Here is a 13,172-nt window from a genome sequence, read left to right on the forward strand (position 1 = left end):
TCCCATTATATGGGCTGGAACAGTCGAAGTATTGAAGCAATTATGTCCAGTTTAGCTTCTGTGTTGCTGGCGTTATGAAGGTGTGGGGAAATATTAATTTTTAATATTATCCGTTGGACATGTGTTATGTCACTGGCTGGGTATACGTATATCCATAGAATCCCTAAAATACAGAAGGAGGCCATTTGGCCCATCGAGACTGCACCGACTCTCCAAAGGAGATTCTTACCGAGGTCCACCTCCCGCCTTATGATCTTAACCCTGCACGTGTACCACGGATAATTCACTGAACGATAAAGCAGCTCAGGTGTTTTGTAAATGCAACAGAGGAGCTGTTGTAGCCAATGTCCTTTGCTTAGTAAATGTTCTTTCCAAAAATGCTCACGGTGGCACAGTGGTTAGCACTGCTGCCTCACAGTGCCAGGGACCCGGGTTCAATTCTGACCTTGGGTCACTGTCTGTGTGGAGTTTGCGCATTCTCCCCGTGTCTGCGTGGGTTTCCTCCGGGTGCTCTGGTTTCCTTCCACAGTCTAAAGATGTCTAGCTTAAGTGGATTGGCCATGCTAAATTGCCCCTTTAGTGTCCAAAGATGTCTAGATTAGGTGGATTGGCCATGTTAAATTGCCACTTGATGTCCAAAAATGTGCAGGTTAGGTGGATTGGCCATGCTAAATTGCCCCTTAGTGTCCAAAGATGTGCGGGTTAGGTGGATTGGCCATGATAAATTGCCCCTTAGTGTCCAAAGATGTGCGGGTTAGGTGGATTGGCCATGATAAATTGCCCCTTAGTGTCCAAAGATGTGAGTGTTTGGTGGATTGGCCATGATAAATTGCCCCTCAGTGTCCAAAGATGTGCAGGTTAGGTAGATTGGCCATGCTAAATGGCTAAATGATGAGGACTCGTCTACTGAGGTAGTTTGGGCTGAGGTTAGAAACAGGAAAGGAGAGGTCACCCTGTTGGGAGTTTTTTAAAGACCTCCGAAAAGTTCCAGAGATGTAGAGGAAAAGATTGCAAAGATGATTCTGGATAGGAGCGAAAGTAATAGGGTAGTTGTACTGGGGGGCTTTAACTTTACAAATATTGACTGGAAAAGCTATAGTCCGAGTACTTTAGAGGGGTCGGTTTTTGTCCAGTGTGTGCAGGAAGGCTTCCTGACGCAGTATGTAGATAGACCAACTGGAGGAGAGGCCACATTGGATTTGGTACTGGGTAATGAACCGGGCCAGGTGTTAGATTTGGAGGTAGGTGAGCACTTTGGTGACAGTGACCACAATTCGATTACGTTTACCTTAGCAATGGAAAAGGATAGGTATATACCAAAGGGCAAGAGTTATAGCTGGGGGAAAGGAAATTATGATGCGATTAGGCGAGATTTAGCTGGCATAGGTTGGGGAAGGAAACTGCAGGGGATGGGCACAATTGTAATGTGGAACTATGACCCATCTTCTGCTGCCAATGAATGAACCGATGGGAATTGTATCTAGAATTTGCTCAACGCAGAATCCCTACAGTGCAGAAGGAGGCCATTCGGCCCATCGAGCCTGCACTGCCATTGAATGAGATCTTAACTGATCTAATGTGATAATCCTCAACTCCACTTTCCCGCCTTATCCCCGTAACCCTCGATTCCCTTCCTGATTAAAAATCTGTCAATCTCAGCCTTGAACATACCTAACCCGGCCTCTACAGCCCTCTGCGGGAAAGAATTCCACAGATTCACCACCCTCTGAGAGAAGAAATTCCTCCTCATCTCTGTGTGAAATGGGTGACCCCCTCACTCTGTGATTATGCCCTCTGGTCCCAGACTCTCCCACACGGGGAAACAACCTCTCAGCGTCTACCCTGTCAAGCCCCCTGACAATCCATAGAAATGATAGAAATCTTACAGTGCAGAAAGAGGCCATTCGGCCCATCGCGTCTGCACCGACCACGATCCCACCCAGGTCCTATCCCCATATCCCTACACACCTATCCGCTAATCTACGCATCCCGGGACACTAAGGGGCATTTTAGCATGGCCAATTAACCTAACCCGCACATCTTTGGACTGTGGGAGGAAACCGGAGCACCCGGAGGAAACCCACGCAGGAAGAATGTGCAAACTCCACAAAGACAGTGACCCAAGCTGGGAATCGAACCCAGGTCCCTGGAGCTGTGAAGCAGCAGTGCTAACCACTGTGCTACCGTGCCGCCCGTCTGACATATCTCAATAAGGTCGCCTCTCATTCTTTTCCTCCCACAGCCCAAAGATGTGCAGGTTAGGTGGATTGGCCATGCTAAATTGCCCCTTAGTGTACAAAGATGTGCAGGTTAGGTGGATCAGCCATGCTATATGGGCGGGGTTACAGGGATTAGGCAGTTGGGGCTTCCCATGGGTGGGATGCTCTTTCAGAAAGTCGGTACAGACTTGATGGGCCAAATGGCCTCCTTGTGCACTGCCCCACCTCATTTCACAACAACCATTGGGGTGGGATTTTATAGCCTCGCTAGTCCCGAACAGTAAAATCCCGCCCGATGTCAACGGACCTTCCCATTGTCCGCCCCTCGCCTGCTCCGATTCCCGTTGCGGGCGGGGCAGAAAAATTCCGGCCTTGGAGTACAGCGAACATGGTAGTCGATTTATGCACAGCAAGCTCCCACAAATGACAATGTGCTCGTGGCCAGACAATCTATTGTTGAGATGTTTGATGGTTTAATATTGACCAGGATGCCGGGGAAAACTCTTCTTCATGAGTGAGTGGGACCCTTCACATCCACCGGAGGCTGGGCCTGGGTTTAATGTCTTACCCCATGTTGCAGCATCCCCTCGTACTGGCACTGCTGTACGGGATATGTCCTCATGTCTCTGCACAGGGAATCACTGAATAGACCTAGGAGCAGGCCATTCAGCCCATCGAGTCTGCTCCATATTTAATGAGATCATACATCTTGAGACATCTTTGGACTCAAGGGGGCAATTTAGCATGGCCAATACACCTAGATCATGACTGATCTGATGTGATAATCCTCAACTCCACTTTCCCGCCTTATCCCCATAACCCTCGATTCCCTTACTGATTAAAAATCTGTCTGTCTCAGCCTTGGACATACTTAATGACCCAGCCTCTACAGTCCTCTGCGGGAAAGAATTCCACAGATTCACTCCCCTCTGAGAGAAGAAATTCCTCCTCAGCTCTGTCTCAAACAGACCCCCTTACTCTAAGATTATGCCCTTTGGTCCCAGACTCTCCCACAAGGGGAAACAGCCTCTCAGCATCCACCCTGTCAAACTCTCTGAGAATCCTGTCTATCTCAATAAGGTTGCCTCTCATTCTTCTTAGCAATCTCATCTCTTTGAGTCAGAAGGTCGAGGATTCAAATCCCACTCCCAGAGACCTGAGCACAAGAATTTAAACTCTTCCCCCAGTGCCAGCATTGAGGGAGTGCTGCACTGCCCCAGGCACTGTCTTTCCAGCTGAGATATTAAATTGAGACCTAATAATTTTCTCTCAAATAGTGTAAAGGAAGTAGATCATAGAAACCCTACAGCACAGAAAGAGGCCATTCGGCCCATCGAGTCTGCACCGACCACAATCCCACCCAAGCCCCACCCCCATATCCCTACATATTTTACCCACTAATCCCTCTAACCTACCCATCTCAGGACACTAAGGGGCAATTTTAGCATGGCCAATCAACCTAACCCGCACATCTTTGGACTGTGGGAGGAAACCGGAGCACCCGGAGGAAACCCACGCAAACACGAGGAGAATGTGCAAACTCCACACAGACAGTGACCCAAGCCGGGAATCGAACCCGGGACCCTGGAGCTGTGAAGCAGCAGTGTTAACCACTGTGCTACCGTGCCCGCCCTAAGTACTTAAAAAAGAAAAGTGGACATTGTGTGTGGGGGTGGGGGGCGGGGGGGGGGATCACTGAATCAGTTTAGTTGATCATTATCACACTGCTGTTTGGTGGCACAGTGGGTTAGCACTGCTGCCTCACAGCGCCAGGGATCCGGGTTCGATTCCCAGTTTGGGTCACTGTCTGTGTGGAGTTTGCACGTTCTCCCCGTGTCTGCGTGGGTTTCCTCCGGGTGCTCCGGTTTCCTCCCACAAAAATGTGTAGGTTACGTGGATTGCCTGCACTAAATTGTCCCTTGGTGCAGGTTAGGGGGGATTAGCGGGGTAAATACATGGGGTTACTGGGATAGTGCCTGAGTGGGATACTTTATCGGAGAGTTGGTGCAGACTCACTGGGCTGAATGGCCTCCTGTAGGGATTCTATGAAATTTGGGTGTGCTGCTATGTTTCTTGCACCACGTGTGGTGATATTTTGGGAGTTTCCTGGGTGATAAAGTGTGACACCCTGAGGTTGAGCTGTGTGCTGTGGGTATTTTTGACCGTTGGGTTTCTGAAGCACGGCAGCTGTAGTTTCACACTGACGATCGTCCCCTTCAGCCAGTCTCGTGTTGGAGAGAGTGAAGCGTCTGCCATTTGCTTCGTTGGCCGGCTGCTGCTTTCAGCTCGGGAGAATTTTAACCAGAATAACCTGGCTGACGTTTCCCTTACAGAATGACAAGCCCCTGGGCCATTCTGCCAGTCATTCAAGCAACATCTCAAAGGTAGGTCCCGCATTTCCGATAAAGCCTGCCCCTTGATTTGCTGTTGAAACGATACGTTGCAGGCATGCTGGGCGATAGTTTAAAGTCGTTTTCTTGAAAACCGTCGTTGCTGTTCCAGCCATTTTATAAGGAACTGTCTCGCTTATTGTCCTGTCTGTCACATCCCCAGATCGGTAATAGAATCATAGAATCCCTACAGTGCAGAAAGAGGCCATTCAGCCCATCGAGTCTGCACCGACCACAATCCCAACCAGGCCCCATCCCTGGAACCCCATGTTTTTATTCTGCCTATCCCCCTGACACTAAGGGACAATTTAGCATGGCCAATCCACCTAACCTGCACATCTTGGAACACTAAGGGGCAATTTAGCATGGCCAATCCACCTAACCTGCACATCTTTGTACACCAAGGGACAATTTACCATGGCCAATCCACCTAATTCGCACATCTTTGGACACCAAGGGACAATTTAGCATGGCCAATCCATCTAATTCGCACATCTTTGGACACCAAGGGACAATTTAGCATGGCCAATCCACCTAACCCACACATCTTTGGACACTAAGGGGCAATTTAGCATGGCCAATCCACCTAACCCACACATCTTTGGACACTAAGGGGCAATTTAGCATGGCCAATCCACCTAACCCACACATCTTTGGACACTAAGGGGCAATTTAGCATGGCCAATCCACCTAACCTGCCCATCTTTGGACACCAAGGGACAATTTAGCATGGCCAATCCATCTAACACATGTGGGAGGAAACCAGAGCTTCCGGAGGAAACCCACGCAGACCCCGGGGGGAGCGTGCAGACTCCGCACGGACAGTGAGCCAAGCCGGGAATCGAACCCGGGTCCGTGGCGCTGTGAGGCAGCGGTGCTAACCACTGTGCCACCGTGCTGCTGGAAAGATGCTCGTTAAAGTTCCTCTGATTAATTGACATGACACGCAGACTGTAGCAATCTTCCCAAGGATTAAAAATAATTGCTGATTAATACTGTCCATGGCAGCTAACGAGATGGCCATTTAATCACCGCTGCCCCGGGGGAAACGCCAGAGGGGAAAATCCGATTTCTGAAATTTACATCGATTCCAGCTACTGATACGGCACCTTAAATCTAACATCACTGACAGAAAATCCTGGGGTTTATTTCCCAAACCTCCACAGGAATATCAAGGAGCCAGTTCAGTTTGGCTCTCGCCTGGGTTCTGAACTATCCCCCGCTCTCCCCCCCACAGTTTTAAATTAATTTATTAGTCACAAGTAAGGCTCACATTAACACTGCAATGAAGTTACTGTGAAATTCCCCTCGTCGCCACAGTCTGGCGCCTGTTCGGGTCAATGCATCCTAACCAGCACGCCTTTCAGACTGTGGGAGGAAACCGGAGCACCCGGAGGAAACCCACGCAGTTACACTCTCTCCCGCTGACCTGCTGAGATTTTCCAGCATTTTCTGTTTTTGTTTCAGATTCCAGCATCCGCAGTATTTTGCTTCACCCACTTGTTTAATTCCAATTATTTTCCCGCACCGAGTGGCTTACTGAGACAGACTTATATCTGTTTCCATAGCTAGTAATTCCCAGAACAGGTCGCTAGTCTGTTGCCAGGGGCTTATAGCTTGAAGAGCGCCACTCGCACCAAACGCGACTGACCAGGAATCTCTCCCACTCTTACTAAAGCTTTAAAGTTTATTAGTGTCACAAGTAGGCTTACATTAACACTGCAATGAAGTTACTGTGAAAATCCCCTAGTCGCCACACTCCTGTGCCTGTTCGGGTACACTGAGGGAGAATTTAGCACGGCCAATGCATCCTAACCAGCACGTCTTTCAGACTGTGGGAGGAAACCGGAGCATCCGGAGGAAACCCACGCAGACACGGGGAGGATGTGCAAACTCCACACAGACAGTGACCCAAGCCAGGAATCGAACCTGGGTCCCTGGCGCTGTGAGGCAGCAGTGCTAACCACCGCGCCACCGTGCCGCCAACCATTGGTGTGTTTGGAAGGATTCCAACCTGTTTGGCCAGTAGGGGGATTTCATGGTGGCTTTGTTGCGGTGTTAATGTAAGCCTTACTTGTGAGTAATAAATAAACTTTAAAAAAACATGTGTATACATGCAAAAATACACACACACACACATGAGCAAATATGCACAAACACACATGCAAACATGCACAGACACATGCACAAACACACACAAACACATGCACACATGCACATGCATATGTGCAAACATGCACAAACACGTACACATACACGCGCACACACACAAACACATGCACACATACGTGTGCGCACACACACAAATACACGCACACATACAGGCAGACATGCACAATCACACGCACACACAAGTTACAATAGTGCCGAGGTCATGTCACTGGGCTTATAAGCATGCGTTCATCAGCTTAAGAGTAAATCTGGAAGTTATTTTTGAAGAGCTATGTGTCGACACCAGCGTGTGTCGGATCAGCTTCACTAATCGCCTCCATTCCCAGTCTGTCCTGGTTCAGCATTGCACCCTCACACCCACAGGGCTGACTCTGAACTGTCGCTGAGGTGGGCAGCTTGACCCGGGCAGTGAATGCCGGCCTTGCTTGTGACACCCAACCCCCCCCAGAGACTGAATTTTAACAAGTTAAACATGCAGACTCCACGCAGACAGTGACCCGAGGCCGGAATCGAACCCGGGTCCTTGGCGCTGTGAGGCAGCAGTGCCAACCACTGTGCCGCCCATGTATGTGGTGTGTTTGTGAATGTGTGTACGCATTTCTTTTATGCATTCGTGGGACATGGGCGTCGCTGGCTGGGCCAGCATTTATTGCCCATCCCTAGTTGCCCTTGGAGGGCAATTGAGAATCAACCACATTGCTGTGGCTCTGGAGTCACATGTAGGCCAGACCGGGTAATGACGGCAGATTTCCTTCCCTAAAGGACATTAGTGAACCAGATTGCTTTTTCCGACAATCGACAATGGTTTCATGGTCACCAGTAGACTCTTAATTCCAAATATTTTTAATTGAATTCAAATTCCACCATCTGCCGTGGCGGGATTCGAACCGGGGTCCCCAGAACATTATCTGAGTTTCTGGATTAATAGTCTAGCGATAATACCAATAGGCCTTCGACTCCCTGGTGTGTGTGCGTGCGTGTATGTGTGCGTGTGCATGCATGTGCATGTGTGTTTGGGGCCTGGAGCTTAAACCATGCACAGCACGGGGCCCAAATGAGGCCTGAAGCCTGACTACCGCCTGGAGCCCAGCCCGGCCTCGGTGGAGGCCTACTCACTTCACACAAGGCCTAAAAATCCGGCCGTTACATTTCCAGGCCCCCGAAAGATTCACCAACTATTTACCTGATGGGGTGGGGGTAAGAAATAGAATTGAGATTTTTCCGGAAGCTGGGTAAATGATCCAGAATTAAGATCTGAGGGACAACGGTATCCTGCTGCATCCTAACAAAAAGGTCATGTTAATATTGCATTCAGTCAGAAAAGCCACTATTAGACTTGATGAATAAAAGGTATTGAACCCTGGAGGGCCAAGTCTCTCGAGATTTGTATCTGTGAATCGAGTCAAAGCATTGTTCGGCTGAAGGGCTTGGTATTATCCACACACCTGAACCATAAACAAAATACTGTATTGTATGTAGCTGAGGGATACGTCACAGCTATTCTCCACTCGCCTTGCGGACGTGGACCTTGAGCATCAATAGCCCTGACTTTCAGACTCACTGAAGGAGCTAGTGCTCCCATTCTTTACTGTCCTTGTAGCTCGTGGGATTGGCCACAAACAGCATCCTGCCTGAGTGTTACAATCAGGAGCCTTGTACAAGATCCTTCCTGAGTAACTCTCGTCAGGTGAGCGTGGAAGACATTACACTGTCTGCTGCCACGTCATTGCTGACTTTCTCCCAGATATTCAGATGTTGAAAGCTCCGTCGCGCAATGCATTGCCCCACACTACAGAAGAGGCCCTTCTGCCCATCGAGTCTGTACCGACAAAATCTACACTAAATCTACGCCAATCCAGCACTTGGCCCATAGCCTGGATTGTAATGACACTTCAAATGCTCACCTACAAAGGTTGTGAGGTTTCCCGCCTCTCCCACCCTCCCAGGCCGTGCATTCCCGACTCCCACCACTCTCTGGGTGCAAACATTTTCCTCAAACCCCCTCCAACACCTCCTTAAATCTATGCTCCCTTGATATGACCCCTCAACTAAGGGGTCCATCTGCTCCCTACACACCCTGTCCATACCCCACATAAACTTATACACCTCAATCATCTCCCCCCTCAGCCTTTTCTGCTCTAAATCCAAGCCTATCCAGACTTTCCTTGTGGCTCAAATGCTCCGTCCCAGGCAACATCCTGGTGAACCTCCTCTGCATCCTCTCCAGTGCACTCACCTCCTTCCTATGGTGAGGCGACCAGAACTGCGCACAATACTCCTAACCAATGCTCTGCACAACTCCAACACAACCTCCCTGTGCTTACAATCAATGATGTGGAGATGCCGGCGTTGGACTGGTGTAATCACAGTAAGAAGTCTCACAACACCAGGTTAAAGTCCAACAGGTTTATTTGGTGGCAAAAGCCACTAGCTTTCGGACCGCTGCCCCTTCGTCAGGTGAGTGGGAGCTCTGTTTACAAACGGGGCATATAAAGACACAAACTCAATTTACAAAATAATGGTTGGAATGCGAGTCTTTACAGGTAATCAAGTCTCAAAGGTACAGACAATGTGAGTGGAGAGAGGGTTAAGCACAGGTTAAAGAGATGTGTGTTGTCTCCAGATAGGACAGTTAGTGAGATTTTGCAAGCCCAGGCAAGTCGTGGGGGTTACAGATAGTGTGACATGAACCCAAGATCCCGGTTGAGGCCGTCCTCATGTGTGCGGAACTTGGCAATCCGTCTCTGCTCAGCGACTCTGCGCTGTCGTGTATCGTAAAGGCCGCCTTGGAGAACGCTTACACAAAGATCAGAGGCCGAATGCCCGTGACCGCTGAAGTGTTCCCCAACAGGGAGAACACTCTTGCCTGGTGATTGTCGAGCGGTGTTCATTCATCCGTTGTCGTAGCGTCTGCATGGTCTCCCCAATGTACCATGCCTCGGGACATCCTTTCTTGCAGCGTATCAGGTAAACAACGTTGGCCGAGTTGTAAGAGTATGTACCGTGTACCTGGTGGATGGTTTTCTCACGTGAGATGATGGCATCCGTGTCGATGATCTGGCACGTCTTGGAGAGGTTGCTGTGGCAGAGTTGTGTGGTGTCGTGGTCACTGTTCTCCTGAAGGCTGGGTAGTTTGCTGTGGACAATGGTCTGTTTGAGGTTGTGCGGTTGTTTGAAGGCAAGAAATGGGGGTGTGGGGATGGCCTTGGCGAGATGTTCATCTTCATCAATGACATGTTGAAGGCTCCGGAGGAGATGCCGTAGCTTCTCCGCTCCGGGGAAGTACTGGACGACGAAGGGTACTCTGTCCACCGTGTCCCGTGTTTGTTTTCTGAGGAGGTCGGTGCGGTTTTTCGCTGTGGCGCGTCGGAACTGTCGATCGATGAGTCAAGCGCCATATCCTGTTCTTATGAGGGCATCTTTAGCGTCTGGAGGTGTCTGTTGCGATCCACCTCATCTGAGCAGATCCTGTGTATTCGGAGGGCTTGTCCGTAGGGGATGGCTTCTTTAACGTGTTTAGGGTGGAAGCTGGAGAAGTGGAGCATGCAAGTGGATGCTCCACTTCTCCAGCTTCCACCCCAAACACGTAAAAGAAGCCATCCCCTACGGACAAGCCCTCCGAATACACAGGATCTGCTCGGATGAGGAGGATCGCAACAGACACCTCCAGACGCTGAAAGATGCCCTCATAAGAACAGGATATGGCGCTTGACTCATCGATCAACAGTTCCGACGCGCCACAGCGAAAAACCGCACCGACCTCCTCAGAAGACAAACACGGGACACAGTGGACAGAGTACCCTTCGTTGTCCAGTACTTCCCCGGAGCGGAGAAGCTACGGCATCTCCTCCGGAGCCTTCAACATGTCATTGATGAAGACGAACATCTCGCCAAGGCCATCCCCACACCCCCACTTCTGGCCTTCAAACAACCGCACAACCTCAAACAGACCATTGTCCGCAGCAAACTACCCAGCCTTCAGGGGAACAGTGACCACGACACCACACAACCCTGCCACAGCAACCTCTGCAAGACGTGCCAGATCATCGACACGGATGCCATAATCTCACGTGAGAACACCATCCACCAGGTACACGGTACATACTCTTGCAACTCGGCCAACGTTGTCTACCTGATACGCTGCAGGAAAGGATGTCCCGAGGCATGGTACATTGGGGAGACCATGCAGACGCTACGACAACGGATGAATGAACACCGCTCGACAATCACCAGGCAAGAGTGTTCTCCCTGTTGGGGAACACTTCAGCGGTCACGGGCATTCGGCCTCTGATCTTCGGGTAAGCGTTCTCCAAGGCGGCCTTTACGATACACGACAGCGCAGAGTCGCTGAGCAGAGACGGATAGCCAAGTTCCGCACACGTGAGGACGGCCTCAACCGGGATCTTGGGTTCATGTCACACTATCTGTAACCCCCACGACTTGCCTGGGCTTGCAAAATCTCACTAACTGGCCTGGCTGGAGACAATACACACCTCTTTAACCTGTGCTTAACGCTCTCTCCACTCACATTGTCTGTATCTTTGAGACTTGATTACCTGTAAAGACTCGCATTCCAACCATTATTTTGTAAATTGAGTTTGTGTCTTTATATGTCCCGTTTGTGAACAGAACTCCCACTCACCTGACGAAGGAGCAGCAAGCGCTCCGAAAGCTAGTGGCTTTTGCTACCAAATAAACCTGTTGGACTTTAACCTGGTGTTGTGAGACTTCTTACAATCGATGCCATGGCTGATAAAGGCAAGTGTCCTGTATAAGTTTCTTAACTACCCTATTAATGTGTCCTGCCCCCTCAGGGATATGTGGGTAAGCACTCCAAGATTCCTCTGTTCCCCTGAGGTTCCTCATCTATATCATTTACATATATCACAAACAATAAGGGACCTGGCACAGATCCCTGTGGGACACCACTGAACACAGGCCTCCAGTAACACAAACAGCCTTCTACCATCATCCTCTGTCTCCTACCACTGATGTGGAGATGCCGCTGCTGGACTGGGGTAAACACTACATGACATCATGACTTCTTCGAGAAGAATCCTCTCCAATAATTTCCCTACCACTGATGTAAGGCTCACCGGCCTGTAATTACCTGGATTATTCTTGCTACCCTTCTTAAACAAAGGAACAACATTGGCTATTCTCCAATCCTCTGGGACCTCCCCTGTAGTCATGATGTGGAGATGCCGGCGTTGGACTGGGGTGAACACAGTGGGTCTGGCAGCGCCGGGTTGGGGTCCAGCAGGTTTATTTGGTGGCGGATGCCACTAGCTTTCGGAGCGCTGCCTCACTAGCTGTCCTGCCTGGAGACAATACACATCTCTTTAACCTGTGCTTAATGCTCTCTCCACTCACATTGTCTGTACCTTTAAGACATGATTAGCTGTATTAGCATTGATTAGCTTGATTAGCATTCCAATCATTATTCTGTAAATTGAGTTTGTGTCTTTATGTGCCCTGTTTGTGAGCACATCTCCCACTCCACCTGACGAAGGGGCAGCGCTCCGAAAGCTAGTGGCTTTTGCTACCAAATAAACCTGTTGGACTTTAACCTGGTGTTGTTAAACTTCTTACTGTGTCCTACCACTGATGTGGAGATGCCGGCATTGGACTGGGGTGATGCGCGATTAATTCACTTGGGAGGCTAGGTCGTACCCGGGAATAAAGGCTTTTATTCGCAACAAGAATAGAGCATACTGCTTAACAATACTATCCCAGACTAAGGGCCACTAGGAAGTGGCAGTGACCTTTATACTCCTATAAGAAGGCGGAGCCAAACGGAGTGTACCACAGAACAATGCTAACAGGTGGAACACTCCAGCCCTAACCCCAACAGTAACAAGAGTAACATATGTACAAGTACCCATAGTGGTAACCATCTATGGTTCACCACATGGGGTAAACACAGTAAGAAGTTTAACAACACCAGGTTAAAGTCCAACAGGTTTATTTGGTAGCAAAAGCCACACAAGCTTTCGGAGCTCCAAGCCCCTTCTTCGGGTGAGTGGGAATTCTGTTCACAAGCAGAGCATATAAAGACACAGACTCAATTTACATGAATAATGGTTGGAATGCGAATACTTACAGCTAATCAAGTCTTTAAGATACAAACAACGTGAGTGGAGAGAGCATCAAGACAGGCTAAAAAGATGTGTATTGTCTCCAGACAAGACAGCCAGTGAAACTCTGCAGGTCCACGCAACTGTGGGAGTTACAAATAGTGTGACATGAACCCAATATCCTGGTTGAGGCCGTCCTCGTGTGTGCGGAACTTGGTTATCAGTTTCTGCTCAGCGACTCTGCGCCGTCGTGTGTCGTGAAGGCCGCCTTGGAGAACGCTTACCCGAATATCAGAGGCCGAATGCCCGTGACC

The 13,172-nt window shown here is 49.5% G+C and overlaps 1 protein-coding gene across 2 annotated transcripts in view; it reads left to right on the forward strand.

Moving 5' to 3' along the window:
- The window catches only part of marchf8 (membrane-associated ring finger (C3HC4) 8), a 67,060-nt gene that overhangs the window by 32,305 nt on the left and 21,583 nt on the right, over positions 1-13,172 (forward strand). Inside the window, exon 2 of one of the 2 annotated variants that reach the window (XM_078199710.1) lies at positions 4,553-4,603. The exons of the other annotated variant lie outside the window; for it this stretch is intronic. Within the exon in view, the coding sequence (XP_078055836.1) occupies positions 4,553-4,603 (51 nt within the window). The remainder of the gene's footprint in view (positions 1-4,552; positions 4,604-13,172) is intronic. 2 annotated transcript variants of the gene reach the window in all.

The sequence above is a fragment of the Mustelus asterias genome, chromosome 28, assembly GCF_964213995.1.
Source record: "Mustelus asterias chromosome 28, sMusAst1.hap1.1, whole genome shotgun sequence".
Taxonomy (NCBI): Eukaryota; Metazoa; Chordata; class Chondrichthyes; order Carcharhiniformes; family Triakidae; genus Mustelus; species Mustelus asterias.